The 20181-nt window shown below is 42.9% G+C and overlaps 2 protein-coding genes across 6 annotated transcripts; one reads left to right on the top strand and one right to left on the bottom strand.

Annotated features, from left to right (window-relative positions):
• The first annotated feature begins 485 nt into the window (after positions 1-485).
• Positions 486-13518, top strand: acap1 (ArfGAP with coiled-coil, ankyrin repeat and PH domains 1). 3 transcript variants are annotated; one of them, XR_013629733.1, is made up of 24 exons: positions 505-638; positions 748-954; positions 3697-3754; positions 4163-4282; positions 4700-4753; positions 4841-4899; positions 4980-5163; positions 5232-5276; positions 5347-5442; positions 6923-6997; positions 7069-7181; positions 7244-7295; positions 7376-7476; positions 7553-7664; positions 7729-7931; positions 8383-8452; positions 8533-8627; positions 9154-9347; positions 9419-9460; positions 9546-9721; positions 9804-9913; positions 10407-10517; positions 10589-11723; positions 12074-13518. XR_013629733.1 is itself a non-coding variant. In XM_058067938.2 (23 exons), exons 1-23 carry the CDS (start codon positions 902-904, stop codon positions 12169-12171), a joined length of 2283 nt encoding a protein of 760 aa, XP_057923921.2. In that variant the 5' UTR covers positions 486-901; the 3' UTR covers positions 12172-13518. The 3 variants fall into 3 exon arrangements, 1 of the variants encoding a protein (XP_057923921.2); XR_013629731.1 differs by having other exon boundaries at positions 486-954; XM_058067938.2 differs by having other exon boundaries at positions 486-954; positions 10589-10650.
• Positions 13519-13574: 56 nt separating this feature from the next.
• On the bottom strand, positions 13575-19929 carry slc16a13 (solute carrier family 16 member 13). 3 transcript variants are annotated; one of them, XM_058068017.2, is made up of 7 exons: positions 19674-19928; positions 17280-17329; positions 16809-17039; positions 16552-16695; positions 16232-16488; positions 15621-16152; positions 13575-14556 (listed from the first exon to the last, which is right to left on the bottom strand). In XM_058068017.2, exons 3-7 carry the CDS (start codon positions 17035-17037, stop codon positions 14342-14344), a joined length of 1377 nt encoding a protein of 458 aa, XP_057924000.2. In that variant the 5' UTR covers positions 17038-17039; positions 17280-17329; positions 19674-19928; the 3' UTR covers positions 13575-14341. The 3 variants fall into 3 exon arrangements, with proteins under 3 accessions (XP_057924000.2, XP_078652137.1, XP_078652141.1); XM_078796011.1 differs by having other exon boundaries at positions 16809-17329; positions 19674-19929; XM_078796015.1 differs by lacking the exon at positions 19674-19928 and having other exon boundaries at positions 16809-17330.
• Positions 19930-20181: the final 252 nt, after the last annotated feature.

Genomic DNA, 20181 nt, shown 5'->3' with positions numbered 1-20181 from the left:
TTCAACACTTACTGTACTGATATGCTGATGTTTTTACTGTTCATGTGTACAAATGTTTTGAATTTAATTTGAAAAAAATATATTGGAGGTTCTTGTTTTAACGGTCAAAAGGACATCAATGAAATAATTAAAAAGCAACGTCGTGGTTGGTTTTAGACAGCAGAGAGAGCTCTAGCTCTTGTTAAAATGCATCAGGCTGAGCAACCATAATTGGTGTCCAGCACATCACTGCCTATCATAGCACGTATGCCCAAACACCTTCCAAGCACGCCCCCTAGTGGCTGTAGAACTAGAAAACAACAAACAAGCTTGGTTTTCATGTGTTGACATGAACAACAATATTTATGTGACTCATCAGGGTGACATTCAACCTTTGAAGGTGTGTGGCTTTCTTTGTGTTGCTTTTGCAAACAAGTGGTGCTGTGTTGTGTTGTGTGTGTGTGTGTGTAAGAAGAAAAACAGGTTGCGAGACAAGAAAACACACCCTGTGTAGTATGTATTGCACCGAAACTCACTCCTTCAAGTGGAATACACAAACGACAAGCTCATTAAGCAACGATTTGATCAGTTATATTTTAGAACATTTAAAGACATTGAATGCTACCCCGGAAGAGACGCTTGGGTCCGCCAGAGTGCAAGTGAGTCGTTTGGGAACTCCACAATCTTCGCTGCAGGGAGACTCGGTGCAGCTTTTCGAGCAATACGCGGAATTTATTCTTATTTCCTCTTTTTTTTTACCCGGAAAAGATGCCGATGACGTGCCAAACGTGTGCAAAGCTCCATCATACAGACTAGGAACACATCAAAAGTCAAAGACCCTGGACACGAAAGATGACAAAGCCAGCTGAAAGTTAAAAAATTGTATCTTTAAAGTTGCTGTTGGTCTAAAACGCAGGTGATTATGACTATCAAAGTTGACTTTGAGGAATGTTTGAAAGACTCTCCTCGCTTCAGGTAAGATTATTATTTGTAAAGCTTTGATCTTATGTTTTTCTTATTTAGCTGTTACTGGCTATTACTCTAGCTAATTACCGTACCCACCATATAGAAAACCAAAGGACCACTTTTATTTTTATATATTCTTTATTATGTTAAAAAGCTAATCTATAAACAAAGTTATTAATATCAACATTTCAGCTTTTTCCCATGTTTGCTTCAATTTTAATTTTTGCAATGAATAAAAATGAGTGGCGGTGCAGGCTTCTCTGTGGACACCCCTGCCACAGTACCGAGGACGTCTATATTAATTCAAATTGTCATCAATTGCAACTTTATTGAAAAAGATAAAAGACAAAGGGTCGAAAAGTGTGTGGAAGTAGTAATACGTGTACTTTTTTAGTCTTGCAACATGAATAGTAACAACAAAAATACACTGAAAGTTTAAACGTCTAGAAGAATGTCTTGCTCGGGAGAATGTTTTTATGAGCATGTCAGCCTCTAAAGGAAGTGTTATTGTGTCACAAGCAAGCATGCAAGTACGCCGGCAAAATTAAGAGTTTTTTTGGGTGTGTCTCGCTGCTACCATTTTTTTCCACTTGGTCTGAGTCACAGTGCAGCTGATCTGGCATCTTACAAACCAGAAACGCTTCCCCATATGTTGACTATTGAAGGCATGCATAGTAAAAAGCAGGGGTGAAAAAGTTGTGAAAAATGCAACCTCTTGTTGCCAGGTCAGGTGAACAGGAAGTGAGTTGAGAGATTCAGGAAACACAAAGGAAACCTCACTTTCTCAATTTGTCTTGACAAAGGCAGCAAGAAACTATTTTTCTTGGCCCGTGTTGCTCAACTCGCGGCACTAAAAATATAGTCATCATATAATAATATAATACGAGAGGTACAGTCACATTTTGGGGAACTGAGTATAAGACATTAAATACCTTAAATACAGGTGCAGACCAATGAAATGCTACTAGAGAGTGACACTAGTAGTTTACAAATGACAATACTGATATTTTTGCCAATTTTTACAATTTTATGACATACCGAATTTGGGGTTTGTATTAGCTGTATGCCATAATGACAAATTAAGAGGTACAGTAAAGTCTCGTTATATCGATATCGGTTATAACGAATTACTGCTTATTACGATACTATTTTCATTTCCTGGCAAATTTCTAGTCTTTTATGATATAATTAGTTCCGTTAGTACGATACCCGGTTATTATGATAATCTGGTTACTACGATGCCCTTTTCATCTCCCGCCAGCCAATTTGGTCTGCTTATATCGATACAAAAGCAGCTTAAATCAATCTTTGCTTAAGGATTTCAATACCAAAAAAGAACACGGTGAACGGCTGCTTCCAGTCAACTTTATTTTTCACACTTCCACCACCAGAGCGCAGCACACACACCGATTCACACTTCCTGGTTCACAGGTCATGCTCAACTCGCCCCACATAGCTGGCCAAACACATGCCTGCAACAGAAGAACCAACTGACATAGCATACACACCTATTCCAACGAAGACACAAGCGTACAAATACATGTATTTAATTGTGTTGTATTCAGATATCTTTTTATCACTTGCAATAATCACTGTTTTTCATATGTACATGCTGGCGTTCGTTGGTTCTTCTGTTGCAGGCATGTGTTTGGCCAGCTATGTGGGGCGGGTTGAGCATGACCTGTGAACCAGGAAGTGCGGGAATCGGTGTGTGTGCTGCGCTCTGGTGGTGGAAGTGTGAAAAATAAAGTTGACTGGAAGCAGCCGTTCGCCGTGTTCTTTTTTGGTATTGAAATCCTTAAGCAAAGATTGATTTAAGCTGCTCGACATTGTTCTATACTATAGAACAATGTCGAGTGCATTATTGCCCACTTTTAATGCAGTTCGACGCAGGATCGGATATATCGACAGTCCGGTTATATCGATATTTTTTCCGACTCCCGACAATATCGATATAACGAGACTTTACTGTACATTACACGTGGGGTTTGTTACATTCAAGTAAGAATGTAACAAACCCCTTTCACGGTGGGCCACATGGTGAATGAGTGGTTAGCATGTAGGCCACACAATCAGGAGATTGGGAAGATCTGGGTTCGATTCTCCACCTGGCCATCTCTGTGTGTTCTCCCCGTGTTCTCCCCCGAGGACTGCAGTTTACAAAACATTGCATGTTAGGTTAATTGGTGACATAGGTATGAATGTGAGTGTGAATGGTTGTTTGTCTATATGTGCCATGACTGGCCACCAGTCCGGGGTTCCCCGCCTCTCACCCAAAAACAGCTGGGATAGACTCCAGCATACTCCCGCAACCCGAGTGAGGATAAGCGGCATAGAAAATATATGGATGTTTCAAGGTTTCTGAATATAAAAAACTAAACATATACTCAACAAGAAGACAAGAAGAAGACAAAATGAACCTATTTGAGCCTAGAATTACATAGTATATTCCTGAAATATTCCTGTGTGTAGTATAATAATGATAATAATTGTATTAATTGGTGCCTTTAATAAATAAAAACACACACATGCTTGCTGTATACGCAAATATACAGTGATATATTTACGTACACAACAATATTAACAGTGCAAGTAAAAATAAGCATACCAAACCTATTTCAAATTCACTATTTAAAAGGACACTCTTGCAGTTATGAGATATAAGAATTTCACTTTCAAACTATTAAAATAAATGAACTTTTCCAAGATGCAGCTGTATTACATTTCATGTTGGCCTGTGTGTCGTTTCAGAGCTGAAATCGAGGCCGTCCAAGTGAGCGTGGGCGAACTAGAAACACGGTTAGACAAGGTGAGAGCGGTGCATAACGAGCCACATGTTCTACTTCCCTCCACTGTTCACGCGCGCACACACACACACACACACACACACACACCAGTGAGTAGTGTTTTTTTGACGGAAAGCAAGAAGTCACTGCAGGTGATGCTTCCCCATTGCGCGGTCAGGTCTTTCAGCTCTTTCACACACGAGCTAGAATTTCTAAGTGCAGAGGTAGACTAATGAGTAGATGAAGGCTCTCAAGCCTTTTCAAAATGTTGCTGTCCAAACAAAGATATTGGAGCCAGAATTATTAGTCTCAATGGCGGTATAAAAAAAATAATACAGTAATACAGTACACTTGCAACATCTAATTAGGATCAACATATGTGCTTTTCCAAAGTTCCTAACATTTTGCTTTTCTCCTGTGTCATCTCCTAGCTGGTGAAACAATGCCAGGCCATGTTGGAGGCCGGCCGGGTCTACTACCAGACCAGCAAGAGCTTTGTGAGCGGTCTGCAAGGTCTTGGACACCACTGCTCTGGGGACACCATGATGCAGGTCATTATTAATGAATGCAGAAACAATGACAGTCACCTTCCTCAGCGTATTGTTGGTTATTGTGTATTATTATTGTAAGGTTATGTAACTATACAGTGGGTATTTTCGTACTTAGTCTCAAATTTGATGTAGTAATAATGTTACAGTGGACCGAGATAGACAGGTTGACATCTGCAGAGCCGACTTAGGCAGGTTTTACTGTACATCTCTTTTTTCAGTTGCTGCTTGACAGCATCCTTGGGATCTGGCATTTCTTGCTTGTAAAACCGCTTGACAATGATTTGACTTTTACAACTCTTCTCAGAGGATAAACTGTTTTGTATGCCCCCCTGCTAGGCCTGGTAGAGCTCTTAGCTGTAGCTATTGGATTCAATATAGATTGAATATAATTAAGAATTGTGTTTTTTTTCACAACAGGAGTGTTTGCAGACGTTTTCCGAAAAGCTGTCCCTCATGTTAGACGCCCAAGGGGTGAGTTTGTGGTCCTCTGGTGACTCATTAGCCGCATGTGCTCAAACAAGACCGCCGCACGTGACCTTTGACATTCTAACCCTGCAGGAAGTGATTGATGTCACACAGAAGTCTGTCAAAATGAAGCTCCAGAACTTTGTGAAAGAGTGAGTGCACGCTCATAGACCTTCCACCGAGACCAAGCAAACTACGCAAACATAAACATCTTTTTTTTTTCCTTCTCTAGAGACGTGCGTCGTTTCAAGGACGCACGCAAGGAGTTTGAGCGCAGCAGCGAATCCCTGGAAGGGGCGCTGGCGAGGAACGCTCAGGCCCCCCGCGGGAAGTCTCATGAGGTGGAGGAGGCCAACAACGCACTCCTCAACGCTCGCAAGGCCTTCCGCTCCGGCGCTCTGGACTATGTCCTGGAGGTGAGGAAGACAGCAGATCATCAGGAATGTTTCTAAGAATAAATCCAACCTTTTCCGTGTGGTTTCAGATAAACATCATAGAGGCCAAAAAGAAGACGGAACTCTTAATGGCAGTGAGCTGACTTGATACCTCCTCCTCATAATAATACCTCAAGATGCACTCATGTACTCTCATCCTGTCAGATGTTGTCACTGATGGATGCTCAGGCCCAGCTGTTCCAAAATGGCCACCAGTCTCTGGCACAACTCGACCAGTATCGACAAAAATTGACTGAAGAGGTAAAATGTTTGCATAAAATGTATATACTCAAAGTGAATATGATAATATTGTATGTATTACACCATTCCAATACCTGTAGCAAGATAACCGTGTTCAAGCATGGTGGTGGTAGGAGAGGAAACATGAATTCCAACATGTACTGTGACATTCCGAAACTGACATTGGGCCGCATCACACTTTTCCAACATGATAAACAGTTCGAACACACTTCCTACATAAATGCGATGGAGTAACAATGTATGTATCTGCAAGAACTGAACCCAGTTGAGCACATGTGGGGCATCCTAAAGCGGAAGGGAGGAAGTTGGAGGAGGACAAGATGTCTAACATCCACCAGTGATGTTATCATGGAGGAGTGGAAGAGGATTCTAGTAACAACCTGCCACCCACCAGCCATGCTTGACTGTAGAACAAACACAATTATCTTGCTACTAAAGTATATCCGAGCTTACTTTCCATATGGTCTCTTGACAAAATTGCTTAGCTAATTAGTCCTGCAGCAGCAGGCGGGCCATACGTGTGTGTGGATGACATCACACAGACAGTGTGACAGGAAATGGTGAACAAAACAGGAAATATTTCACATGGCTTTGTCAGTGTGTGTCTTAAGGCAGGAAATGAAGCTGTCAGTGGAGTCAAGCGTGATATAGAATGTAATAAACATGTTGAAACGGGAAGGAGAAGAAGCAGACGTTATTAGCTTTGTCCTTGGAATAATATAAGAATATTAATAATGGGTTAGATTTATACAACACCTTTCAAAATACCAACAGCGCTTCAAGTTAAAGCCATTATTTCGTAATATTTATTTGTTTCCCAATATTTCCAGTGACCCCCAAATGTCTTCTAAAAACATATTTACTTTACTTTGATTTCAAGTACATAAAACTGTTTTAGCTCTAATTCACATACTTAAAACTACATCAAAATGTGTAACCTATAATGATTGTTTGCACCGCTCCCCCTTCCCATCTCATGCAATGGACTATTCCATGTTACTGTGCATGTTCAGATTGATTCAGGAAGACAGTAGAAAAACAAAGTTGTGGGCTCAGTTTGTAAAAAAAAAAAATGAAGCACGGTTGCCAAAGCGGAGCTGGGAAGAGGAGAAGGCAAGAGGAAAACAAAACAGATACCGAATATTTTTTTACATTCACAAGCAGCAGCACTGGTGTCATCTGCGGAGAGTGCAGTAGTTGTAGAAATGAAGCTGAGAGTGACAAAGATGGGATTATTAAAGCAATAAACCATATTAAAATGTATATACACCATTGTGGTCGACCCAGTAGGTAAAAATGAAATGGTGGAAATGAACCACCAACCAACCAGTTTCTGGATTACCTGCCGTACCTCCTGAACCACAGCCAGAATCTTTTGTATTACATTCCGAGAAAATAAATAGATGAATATTGCTCTTGTGCAACCATATTTCCTCTCTGACAAAATAATCACAATATTGACCTTTTCCGGTGTTCCCAGCACAAGCAGTTTGTCCTAAACTCGGCACGGGAGAAGCGGGACATGGAGCAAAGACACGCGGCCATCAAGAAAAAGGTTCACAACTTGTACTTTTAAAGAAAAACATGTCAGAAAACTAGCATTCAAGGTAATTGAAATGTTTTTAGGATGTCTCCTACGACGACTCCATTATGGACTTCAATCCTGATGCCACTGACGGGGTGGCCATGGAGGGCTACCTCTACAAAAGGGCCAGCAATGCCTTCAAGACCTGGAGCAGGTGCTGCTCTCGCCCAGAAGAAGACTTTTTGTGGCTAATGATCTCATTTTCCTCTCACTCAGGCGCTGGTTCTCCATTCAGAAAAATCAGCTGGTATATCAGAAGAAATTTAAGGTAAATTGTGTCAGATTTTATGAGCAGAAACGTTGCAGGGGCAAGATGGTCGTTATGTTTGAAGGTGTTATCTCTCACAGGAGCAGCCCACAGTGGTGGTGGACGACTTGCGTCTCTGCACGGTCAAGCCCAGCCCTGACAGCGAGCGCCGCTTCTGTTTTGAAGTGGTCTCGCCATCCAAGTGAGTTTCAACAATGGTACACGTGGTGATGACCCACTGAACGCACCACAATGTGTGTGTGTGTGTGTGTTTGTAGGAGCTGTCTGTTGCAGGCCGATTCTGACAGGCAGCAGCAGGCGTGGATGAGAGCGGTCCAGAACAGCATCGCCTCAGCCTTTCAGGAGCGCAGAGACGACGAGCACAGTCCGGTAAGAAAACACAGACACTCTTTTACCGAACCGCCTCATCATGACATTCTGTTGTTTGTGGCAGCGACACCGCAGCGACTCCATGTCGATGAGCTACCAAAGTGGTGGTGGTGTAGCCAGTAAGGAGAACGAAGGCTTCAAGGCCCTGGAGGAGGTTCAGAACATTGCGGGGAACAGGGAGTGCTGCGACTGCGGAACACCAGGTCCGGACTGGGCTTCCATCAATCTGGGCATCACACTCTGCATTGTGTGTTCAGGAATACACAGGTACACACACAAGTATTTGATTACAGTATATCTTGTCACGAGACAATACTATGGAGATAGTAAGGTTTTATAGCTAGTTTAGATAATAAGGTTTTTATGTTGGAAAACTGCTATTGCTTCACAATGTCATAGTACATGATGGACTTCATCTTTCAACTCAATGAACCACAGCTCCCCAGCACTTGCAGTACTCTTGCAGCCCAGACCATAACACTACTTCCACCGCCATGCTTGACTGTAGGCAAGACACAGTTATCTTGCTACTTACTGTTTGCAGCCATTGAGAAAAGAATAAATCTATACTCCAATCAATCTGTACACTGACTAATCTAAAGTATATCCAAGTTTGTTTTTGTAGTATCGTCCCTTGATGAGCTATACTGGAATAAAAATACTTGCTGAAATACATACTGCATACAAACACACGCACACACTAAATGATCTTGTTCAGGAGCCTAGGGGTCCATTTCTCCAAAGTGCGGTCCCTCACTTTGGACTCTTGGGAGCCAGAACTCGTTAAGGTTAGATTCTCTCATCATCACTGTGGAAAAAAACACAGGAGGCAAGAATGCATGGACTGATTTCTCATTGTCTCATGTAGCTGATGTGTGAATTAGGCAACAGCGTCATCAACAGGATCTATGAGGCGCGCATTGATGAGATTACCTTAAAGAAGCCACTTCCCTCCAGTCCCAGGTACACACACACACACACACACACACACACACACACACGGCTCTCAGCGACTGCATCCAACAAATCTTATTGTAGATTGTACTGTACTGACTGAACAATTTGAAACTACAAAAGTGCAATAAAATGGAGAGCTGTGACACATACAAGCGTATTCAAGACTCCCTGCCTCTCATGACCCCCAGATACTCCATTGTACTCATTGTACTACTTTCCAGTAGTATAAAGAAAGTGCTATCCTATCATCTTAGAGGTCTCAGCAGGCTCCGAGCAACATTGCTGGAAAGCCTGATCACCGACAAAACAGATTAAAATACATTCAGTTTAATTTTGGCTCAGATTCTCTGCACAGTGTCCTCCACACATGATTAGATAATAACTTCCTCTCACAAAGAACAGGAAGTGCAGAAGGTACATGAGCAAGAAGCTTTATGTTGTGACGCCACGCTCTAACCGACTTTCTTCCTGTGCTGCTGTTTGTCTTACATGAGTGCACCTTAAACATGTCTGTCCTTGTGTGTGACTCAAGGGGGGACAAGGAGACTTGGATTAAGTCCAAGTACGTGGAGAAGAAGTTCATCCAGAAGTTTCCAGAGACTGCCCAGAACCCCTCGCAGACACACAACAGCTGCAAGAGGAATCGGGCGGCCACACAGGACCGCAACGTACCAAGACCGCCGCTCAAACCCAAACCAGACCGAGCAACCCTGCCTCGTTCTGCAGGTAGCATGAGAAGTGATAGGTGGCGCTGTGACATGTCCACCTCATCATTTGTGCTCTCTTTTCGGTGACAGGCTTAAGTGACATCCAGAAGAACAGCGCAGTCTCGCCCAAAGGTCAGCACACACACACACACACACACACAAACACAGATGCCAATCAAGTACATTCAAGCAAAAAGTAAACAACTTCCAACCTTAGATTTGAACGACCAAGAGGAGGATCTAAGTATACTTCATCCAGGGGCGCTACTGTACCGCTCGGCCACCCTGCAGAACTTCCCCCTCATGGCAGACGCGTTGGCTCATGGCGCCAACGTCAACTGGGTCAAGGCGGCAGAGGAATCCCGCACGCCACTCATAGAAGCTGTTTCAGTGGTAAGGCGACATTGCTCCAGAACCACAATGAAGACTTTTGTGTTTGAAATTTTTATATATTTTTTTTATGCTCCACAACCAGAACGCATTGGCGGCCTGCGAGTTCCTGCTACAGAACGGCGCTGATGTCAACCAGGCTGACAGCAATGGGAGAGGGCCGCTTCATCATGCCACCATACTTGGCCACACCGGGTACACATGAACACAGACTTTGTCCACTCACACCGTGTTTAGACCAGGGTTGTTCAAATTCATATTTTTACCTGGCAAAACACAATCCAAAGTACATTTTTCAAAAACTTAGTAGTATTGACTTTTTCTCTCCGGGTACTCCGGTTTCCTCCCACATTCCAAAAAACATGCTAGGTTAATTGGCGACTCCAAATTGTCCATAGGTATGAATGTGAGTGTGAATGGTTGTTTGTCTATATGTGCCCTGTGATTGGCTGGCCACCAGTCCAGGGTGTACCCAGCCTCACGCCCGAAGACAGCTGGGGTAGGCTCCAGCACCCCCCGCGACCCTTGTGAGGAAAAGCGTTAGAAAATGAATGAATGAATGATGCTTTGTTTCTTTTTTTTAATTTTTATTTATTTTTAGAGTGCGCCAAGGACAAATAAAATTCCCAAGTCACACTTTGGACAGCTCTGGTTTCCACTGACAAGACTTTTGTGTGCAAAACCTCAGGTTGGTGTGTCTCTTCCTGAAGCGAGGGGCAGACTACAATGCCAGAGACAACAACCAGAAAGACCCCATCACCATTGCAGTGGACAGCGCCAACGCAGACATTGTCACTTTGTGAGCATCAATTGACCTATGATTTAAAAAAAAAAAAAAAGGTTTTCATGACTCCTTGTCTTTGTTTTCAGGCTGCGCATCGCCAAGATGAACAGGGAGATGCAGGAGATGGACGGGGCACTTGGAAAATCAGGTCTCGTAAAGGGGCAGGCAACTGGGAGCAGTGGGACAGGAAGTGGGCAGGGCCAAAGCAGGAAAAGCCTGCAGGATTTAAAGACTCACATAAGCAGCTGGGCTCTCGGAGGCCAAAATGCTAAAATTAGTTGATAAGACAAATGTTACTATTAATCAGGCTCGAACTGACAGAAGTGGGCTTGTTTTTTTTTTTTTTGCTCTACTGGTTTTACAGTATAGCTTTATTTGTCTACCATGCAGAATAATGCTGTCTCATTAGAGATTAACCAAAAGGGAAAACGGCTTCATTGGGAAAGCATAACATCCCAGTTATGCTGTTGTGTTCCCAGTGAAGATACACAAACCATTCTTCCACATTTCACTTTCTATTTCATATGATCTCACACAGAAAAACACCAAATACTGTCAACACGAAGGAGGTGATCTAGTAACTTGACAAAGATATAAAAAGATTTACTCACCGGAGATCAATTCCCTCCTCCTCAGTCAGCCATTGTGGACGTAACGACGTAGCCTTGTTGCTTGGATCAACCAATCAGGACTGGGGGCCTGCAAGCTAGCTCTTAAGAGGTGAATCAGAAGTCTGATTGGCAGGGGCCAACACTCCTGATTCTGAAGGCCCTGGGCAGATTAACATATGATATGGTAACACATAGAAGCTGATATCTGATTGGACAAAAAAAAAACGAAGAAAAAAAAACTGCAGCCATGAAACAAAGTATAAAATGAAGATAATGTAATGTAATGCAATGGAACAAATATTACAGTTTCAGTTTGACATGCAGGCCAGTGCTCCTGGTAATGGTTAGGCCACCAAATTAAGGCCTCACTAGTTAATATGTTGTTACTTCACGCTCAAACTTGTGTCGCAGCCTTTGAAGAACTGCAGTCAGGCTTGTGTTACGCTTCCTGTACCTGCTTTGTGCACAAACATGAGGCCTTTGTTTGTGTTTGTTCTTGTGTTTGTGCCACCCACCCACCCCTGCTGGTCAGCGTTTGACTTGCTGTGTCTTTGTGTGTTCCTTGCACTCCTGAGACAAGGAGGTGATCTCACCTGCTGCAAACTATGAGGTAAAGTGCATGTGCATGTTTTTCATGTCATTTTTTCCATGCTTGCCTGCCCGCTTCCTGCTTTCAGGCATCCCAGAAATTTATGAAAATGACTTATTATTACACCTTATGTATTAATTCAGCCCTTGGTGGACGTTTTTAATAGTCAAAACGACTTATCGCTGACTTTGTGGTATTTCCTACACACTGGTGGCCCCCACTATTTCCTCTGCTCCTCTTTGCTTCTGTTTTAGATCCAACAGCGCCCCTTGGCGGACTAACGCAGTACTGCACCGCTGTCAAGGCTTTTTTTTTTTTGGGCCATCCAGTGACCTTTGAAGCTCACGTGTTGCTCTCTTTGGGTTGTCCAGGTGATGAGACCTACCATCACATCTTCAGAGACTTCTCCCACATGGCCTCTAACAACCCAGAGAAGCTGAAACGTCGCAGTGCAGATGGCAACTTCTGAAACTGTAAAAAAAAAAACTCATATGCGGCCTCGTCATGTGACACTCACTCGGGCGCTCAGCTGACTTTGGAGGGGATCAACCGCTCAACAGTCAAGTCTTTGTGTGCACAACAATGGAGTCCAAAATGAGATTGGCATGACGTGTCTTCAATTCTGCTTGTTTTCAAGTAGGTTTTTTTTTCTCTCCCATTTCTGTTGGAATAGGAATAACAAATTTAAATCATATCGATTTTGTCAAAAATACTTCTTCACCACAGAACCTGAAATAAAGACTTCATTTTGAAAAATAGACTGGACGGTGAGTTTGGTGCACCGGCAAAGGCCACACTTGCTAGTCAAATAATCCAAACCGTACAGCAAAATGACACAAAAATATATTTGTTTTAATCAATAAGACGTACAAAATATCAGATTTTATATTGAATATAAGACTTGAATCACACTGGGTATTCCTCCATTTAACGTTAACTTAGGTTCAATAGCCTTTTTCCACCAAAGGAACTTTTCTCATTAATCTGTCCTCGGAATGTTGGTGGAAAAGGCCTGCGACCTTCGTGAGGATAAGCGGTATAGAAAATAGATGGATGGATGGGAAGCAAAGTGTGGAATTAGAGGGAATGTCGGGGAATTCAGAGGGTTTTAAAAGAGCTGTACGTTTTGGTGTTGGAAATGGTTTCAATCGGTTGAGAAGTGTGAAAGTTATTTTTAAGAACAAAAGGTAATGTTACAGAAAATGTGGGAATTTGGGGGGAAATGTTTAATTTTTGACATGTAGAAAACTGTTGGCCTGAATGTTTTAACGATGGGATGGTTTAAATGGGTTGAGAAACTGACAACTGAAAAATGCCATTCATTTGAAGGGGAATTCGGAGGTCAGGAAGATGTCAAATTACGAGCATGCCAGGAATATTTGGAATGTCAAAAATAGATAGACTTAATGATTTGAATGAGCTGAAAGTTGTGGTGTTGAAATGGTTTGAATTGCTTGAGAAAGCGGGAATCATACTGAATGTGAAAATGTCCCGGTCGGAATGTTTTGATGCTGGAATGGTTTGAAAGGTGTAAAAAAAAAAAAAAAAAAAAAAAAAAGTAGAATTCCCGGGAAAATCTTGAATTTTTTGAACGTCAAAAATAGAAAGTCTGAATGTTTTAACTGAGCTGAAGGTTTGAGAAATGTGTTAGCTGTAAGACTTCTTAAGATGAAAGGGAAGGGGTGCTACGGAAAATATGGTATTCCAGGAAAAGTAGGGAATTTTCAAAATGTGGAAAAATACCAGTCCACATGTTCTGATTGCTTCTACCTGACAGAGGAGATCCCAGCAGTGCCGCGCAGTCGGAATGTTTTGATGCTGGAATGGTTTGAAAGGTGTAAAAAAAAAAAAAGTACAGCAAAATGACACAAAAATATCTTTGTTTTAATCAATAAGACGTACAAAACATCAGATTTCATATTGAATATAAGACTTGAATCACACTGGGTATTCCCCCATTTAACGTTAACTTAGGTTCAATAGCCTTTTTCCACCAAAGGAACTTTTCTCAATAATCTGGGATTTGAAAAAAGCTGCCGAACTCTCCAGAGAAAAGTTCCTAGTAGCAATCCCACGCCTGATGTGAATATGTTTTCAGGAACTTTGACCACACAGATTCCCGAGACCTATTTTAATACTTACATTTAAAGTCTTTTTAGTCCTCGGAATGTTGGTGGAAAAGGGATAATAGTTGCCAAGTTGCCGAAGAACGTATCAAGTAACCAGCAGTCTTGATTAATGAGTTACAAAAGTGGACAGTTATTTGCAGCAGTTTTGTGTTCCTGAGTGCGTGAGGTTCTACCAAACTAAAGCAGATCATTCTGATTATTTTCGGTGTCCCAACAAATGACACAGCAGTTCCGTGCGCTATTCCGTTATCAAGCGTCCAACGTCCTTCTTACACAATAGCGTGAATAAAAGGTCATCTGTGCGTCATCTTCACACCACTCAGAAAGTAGCGTGTGTGCTACATCCAACAAGAACTTATTAAAATACATCACCACTCCCATTTCACCTACAATGTGCAAATTCGATTTAAGCTTAACAAGCTTGACGTGTGTCAATCAAACGGTATGAATCACCACCATGTGGAGTGGGCAACACAATGACAAAGAAAAAAAGGCGTCATTTGACACATCTCAGTGATTCACCTCACAAGGCGTCTTATTCATCTGCTCTGTCTCCGAGCCAAGACCCTCACATTTGTTCTTCTGGCGGGGTCGTTGCATAGGAGGCGGATCCGTGCAGGAAAAGTAATGCGGCAGGGTGGCCATGGTCAAGGTACTGAGGATGAGGAAGGAGCCCGACACCAGAAAGGAAGCCATATAGTCACCCGTGATGTCCTTGAGCAAACCTGCAGGACAAAATATCGCCATGTGAACACACACACACAAAAATGATGAAGCATGTGATCGCAAACAAGGAAAAGAAAGACTGCTGGGATTGATGTTTATCAGCAGCCTGATCACATGACAAAACATGACAAGCTGACCTACATTGACCTATCCCAGCTGTCTTTGGGCGAGAGGCGGGGTACACCCTGGACTGGTGGCCAGCCAATCACAGGGCACATATAGACAAACAACCATTCACACTCACATTCATACCTATGGACAATTTGGAGTCGCAAATTAGCCTAGCATGTTTTTGGAATGTGGGAGGAAACCGGAGTACCCGGAGAAAACCCACGCATGCACGGGGAGAACATGCAAACTCCACACAGAGATGGCCGAGGGTGGAATTGAACCCTGGTCTCCTAGCTGTGAGGTCTGCGCGCTAACCACCTGTGCCGCCTCTGTCGAATTTGACATGTTAAAAACAAGCAACACACGGAGAAGGGATTCTTATGATTATGATGCTAAAACTGCATCTGATACAGTATGGATATATGATGCCAGGTGCTTCCATCCAATCATTTTCTATGCCGCTTATCCTCATTAGGGTCACAGTGGGATGCTGGATGCATCAACATGCTAGGCTAATTTGGTTAAAAAAAAAGGTAAGGCAACTAAAAACTGCAAAATAATGTGTATTTTAGAATTATAGAAGAACACAAAAAAGGCCACACAGCAAGGAGACCCGGGTTCGATTCCCCGCTCGGGCATCTCTGTGTGGAGTTTGCATGTTCTCCCCGTGCATGCGTGGGTTTTCTCCGGGTACTCCGGTTTCCTCCCACATTCCAAAAACATGCTAGGTTAATTGGCGACTCCAAATTGTCCATAGGTATGAATGTGAGTGTGAATGGTTGTTTGTCTATATGTGCCCTGTGATTGGCTGGATAGGCTCCAGCATGCCCGCGACCTTTGTGAGGATAAGCGGTATAGAAAATTGCTGGATGGGAAGGAAAGTGTGGAATTCAAGGGAACGTCGGGGGAATTTTTCAAAATGTGGAAAAATGTGATTCTGAATTGCTTCTACCTGACAGAGGAGATCCCAGCAGTCCCGCGCAGCTCTCAATGAGCTGCAGCAGGCCGAGCGCCCCCATCATACGCTCCACGCCGGCCACCATGGGCACCACAGTGAAGGCCAGCGAGGTCAGCGCCCCTGAGCAGAACCCGTAGAGAAGACTGATGACCACCAGGGCGGTGTAGGACCCCCACAGGGTGCTCACGGGCAGCAGCATGATGAACAGCCCGGCCAGCGCTGTCCACACGCTCAGCAGGTGTATGAGGCGGAAGTGGCCCAGGTCGGAGAACCAGCCCGAGGCCACGCGGCCAAAGATGTCGGTAGCACCGGCTGCGGACATGACGAAGGCGGACTGGTACTCGGAGAAGCCAGCGTTTCGGCTGTGGGCCACCAGATGCACGTAGGGAACAAAGTAGCCCACGTTGAGCAGTGAGATGGCCATGGTGTAGGTCATGTAAGGACGCTCGCACAGGAGAGACAGCTCCAGGTAAGACGAGACTCGATGGAACACGCCGACACCTGACGACGTGCTCTGTGCAGACGTCTGAAACCCAGGAAATGCTTGAAAGGAACCTGGGACACCCCCGACTGATTCACTTATGAAATGGTATGCTCTGCCTTACCTTTTCTGGCTCTTTAGACCGCCTCCTTGAGGGAATAAGCGCCCCACAGGGCACAATGTTGAGGCTCAACCCCCCCAGAATGAGCAGAGCCCCGCGCCATGCGTACCTCTCCACCAGGAGCTGGAAAAGCGGATTGAAAGTGAAAGAAGCCAGCCCTATACTGGAAAACGCCAGTCCCAAAGCCAGGGAACGCCGCTGAGTGAAGCTGGCCATGACCGTCGCCACCATGGGGGTGAAGACCAAACCCCAGCCCAACCCTGTAGATCCAAAATTAGATCTCAGTGTATCATCTGTGTAACACAACAGCAGCCGTCATCTACCTGAAATGACGCCCATGGTGAGGTAAAGATGGACGAGACAGGTGGCGTGCGATGCCAGTATGAGCCCGAGTCCAGCAAGGCAGCCGCCCGTCATCACCACAACGCGAGTGTCGTAAGCGTTGGACAACGCAGCGCCCAGCGGGCCTGCAAACACAACACCTCATGTGACTCCACAAGAACCCCAATGAGACATCATGACAAAAAAAAAAAATGTCAAAGCACTTAAAGCCGCAGGTGTACCTAATGAAGTGACTCACTGAAGAACTGCTGCGCCGCTAAGCCGGTAGACGCGATCCAAGAGATGGCCTGAGCGCTCTCCTCAAAGTACTGCACAAACTCAACAAAGAAGATGCCCAGGCCTCGCATGAGCCCAAACACCAGGCTGGTGCTCACGAAGAGGGCGCCCACCAGCACCCAACCCCAGCCTCCGTCTGGATTTTTGGCTTCATCTCTCCGCCTGTCCTCTCCGACCTGTACGCTTCCCATATCTGCGGAAAACGTTTTTGAAAAAGAAACATGTGTCAGACTAAGTTTAATGATTAACTTCTTCCGGGCCAATGTGTGGCTGGCTCGTCGGAGCATGTCACGGTGCCGAGGGTCCTTCAAGCTGTGGTGCAGGTTAATCATAAACACAAAGATTACATGACAGCAATTCACGATAAATATGACCCACATATGTGGGCTGTGTAGTTAAATGGATGTCTGTGATGACGCAAAGAGAAACCCACCTGCTTATGGATCAGTGATCATCCAACGTGAGACTTCAATGAAGCAAAAGCTGCAGGACACAAACAATGCTAATTAGCTCTCAGGAAAAGAAAAGCAGGCTATAAAACATGACAGCACCAAAAAAAAAAGCTCATCATCAATCCACCATAGCATTAGAGGCCATGCACATCATAACTGATAACCAATTCCGACACTTATCCTATACTCAGCTTTCTTGAGGTGGACAAAAATATACTTCTGGAATGGGACACATTATATTTTGGGTATATGGCAGGGGTCTCAAACTCAATTTACTTGGGGGCCACTGGAGCTAGGGTCTGGGTGAGACTGGGCCGCATCAGGTTTTCCAAAAAAAAACAAAAACAACGCATTTATTAAAAACAGAAAAATGAATAAACTTTGTTTTGGTTTCGATTTTCTACAATAAAAGCTCTGATAAAACATTCCAATGTTCTCAAATATCTTACTTTTTATTTTTATGCACAAATAAGATGAAAAATAACTAAACAAATCAAGAATAAAGAAAATCAATCAGTAATAAATAAATATAATAATAATAATAAAACGGCAAATAATAAAAACTTAAGAAACCACATATAGTTGGTGGGTAGACAAATTATTTTTTTCAGATTAAAATGAACAAAGCATTATTAGAGCCCTGTAGACATGACAAAACACGACTATAGTCACATTTATACTCTTTTTATTTACAACATATTGCGCAACTGCAGGGTCTTGAGACACATGCTAATTCGCAAACTAGAGAGCTAGCGACCTAAACGGTAGCCTTCAAGTTATTTCCTTTAAACTTAAATAGCCAAAAACTTACCACTTCCACACGGATACGGAGGATAACTATTAACAGTTATTTAACCTTTAACATGAACATTAATCAAACATAATAATTTTTTCTGGGTACATGATACCATACAGCATCCGCCATGCAGCCAACATAGTTGACTACAGTCCTTTAATTTAAATAACACAAAAATGGACAACCTTTTTCACCTCACACGTGTCTTCCTCACACCAACACGTGTTGCATCAGTTGTAGTACGTGTCATGGCCTCATCATTTCCGGGCCGCCTAATCAATTGTTCTGCACCGTTTACTTCTAAATCAATGTGAGCCCGTGTGGCCTGTGTAGAAATAAAATCAAACTTTAACAGCAAAAAAAAAAAAAAAAGCTAAACATTTTGACACTAATAAATAATGATGAATACAAAATTACAAAATAAGAGAAAATGCTGTAGATTTAATAAAACACAAACCAAAAAGCACTGTTGCTAAAAAGGAAAGCAGGGGAATTAAAAAGAACAAAAAAGAGAAAAAATTGTTTTAGTTTTTTTTTACAAACTAAAAATACATCAAAGCGTCTCCATTATCCTCGAAAGGGAGGGCCATTTGTTATAGGTCTGCACTGATTAATTTTTATTTTTACATTGTTTCATTCATTCATTCATTTTCAATCACAGGGCACATATAGACAAACAACCATTCACACTCACATTCATACCTATGGACAATTTGGAGTTTCTTCTTGTTCTTGTTCTTATGAAATCATCTTATTTTATCTGTACCTTACATTGTAAAAAAAGAGGATTGAGGAATATTGATTTGTATTAGAGATTTATCCTAAAGTCAATATATATATTATTGACTTACCATAAGCCCCAAACGTGTATTCCTAATGTATAATGTCACTGCTTTAACTGATTTAAATGTGGTAGACTTTTGTACGACTTGTTTGACCTCAGCAATGACGTCACTTGACTTGGTACTTGCTTGAGACTTGAAGGTTATGGCTTGTGACTTGACCATGAGTGACTTAGTCCGAAATCTGCATAAAACCGATAAATCCTTCACTGGACTGACTCGTTCACTCACTCATTTACTCATTCATTCATTCACTCATTCATTCATTCATTCATTCATTCATTCATTCATTCATTTTCTCTGCCACTTGTCCTCTTAACCTGGCCTCCAAAAGCATTACATTTACATTTAAGTTGAACATTATTATTTTCCAAGTTTCAAAAAGGAGGGATAGCAAAAAACATACATACCGAATAAATAAATTGGAGTTAGCCTACTCGACAACGTGCTGCCATGACGCACACTCATTAGTCTACGTAAGTGACGTAGCGCCACGTGACGCATGCGCACACAGGTTCTTGCTAGTCGCCGAATTAACTGCAAAGCAAACAAAGCAAATTAATATATATTTATTTCTTAACAATGTCCCTCGCATCAAGACTAATGACTTATATTTATTAATTTGCACTAGCGGGACCGGAAGTCGTCACAATTCACAGTTTGACGTTTATCGATAAAAGCCGAACCGTTACTAAAACGCAACCAACACTGCTGACCTTTTTGTCAACAACACTCACCTTATGGTGCGACTCCGGCCATGTCTTCAGTTCAGTGTGGTCTTACTGTGGTCCAAAGTGGATCAAGTGAAACAACACCAAAGCGAACCAGCTGGTTCTGACTGTGGACCCGTGTCGCTGATGGGGGAGGAGGTGTGTGTAAAGTGCAACAGTCTCTGCAGGTTCACCAAGATCCGAATGCCCCAGGGGTTAATTAAAACAATGACAAACAATGAAGTCATTGTTGAAGTAAATATCGCAGAAATGTGTTCGATTTTTAAAAAATGTGCACTTTTTGCTGAAGCTTATGAATAGTGTCTCATAAATGTGCATGCATATTTAGAAAGTCCTAAATCCCTGACTCAAACGTGCTGTGTTTGTGTGCACAGCAAATACAATGCTCACTCCATAATCCAGGGGCGGAAGTTCAACAGGAAGAGGGGATGACAGAGCGGGCAGGGGGCAGAGCTGGGTCACCTCAGGAAGCCCCAGCTATGGGCAATGTGGGTGTCATCATGCAGGAAGCAGG

This window comes from Doryrhamphus excisus, linkage group LG2 (assembly GCF_037039965.1).
Source record: "Doryrhamphus excisus strain RoL-2023G ecotype Guam linkage group LG2, RoL_Dexc_Guam_v1.1, whole genome shotgun sequence".
NCBI lineage: Eukaryota > Metazoa > Chordata > Actinopteri > Syngnathiformes > Syngnathidae > Doryrhamphus > Doryrhamphus excisus.
Note: the sequence above shows the minus strand (reverse complement) of the source record. Positions and strands in the feature narration are given on the sequence as shown.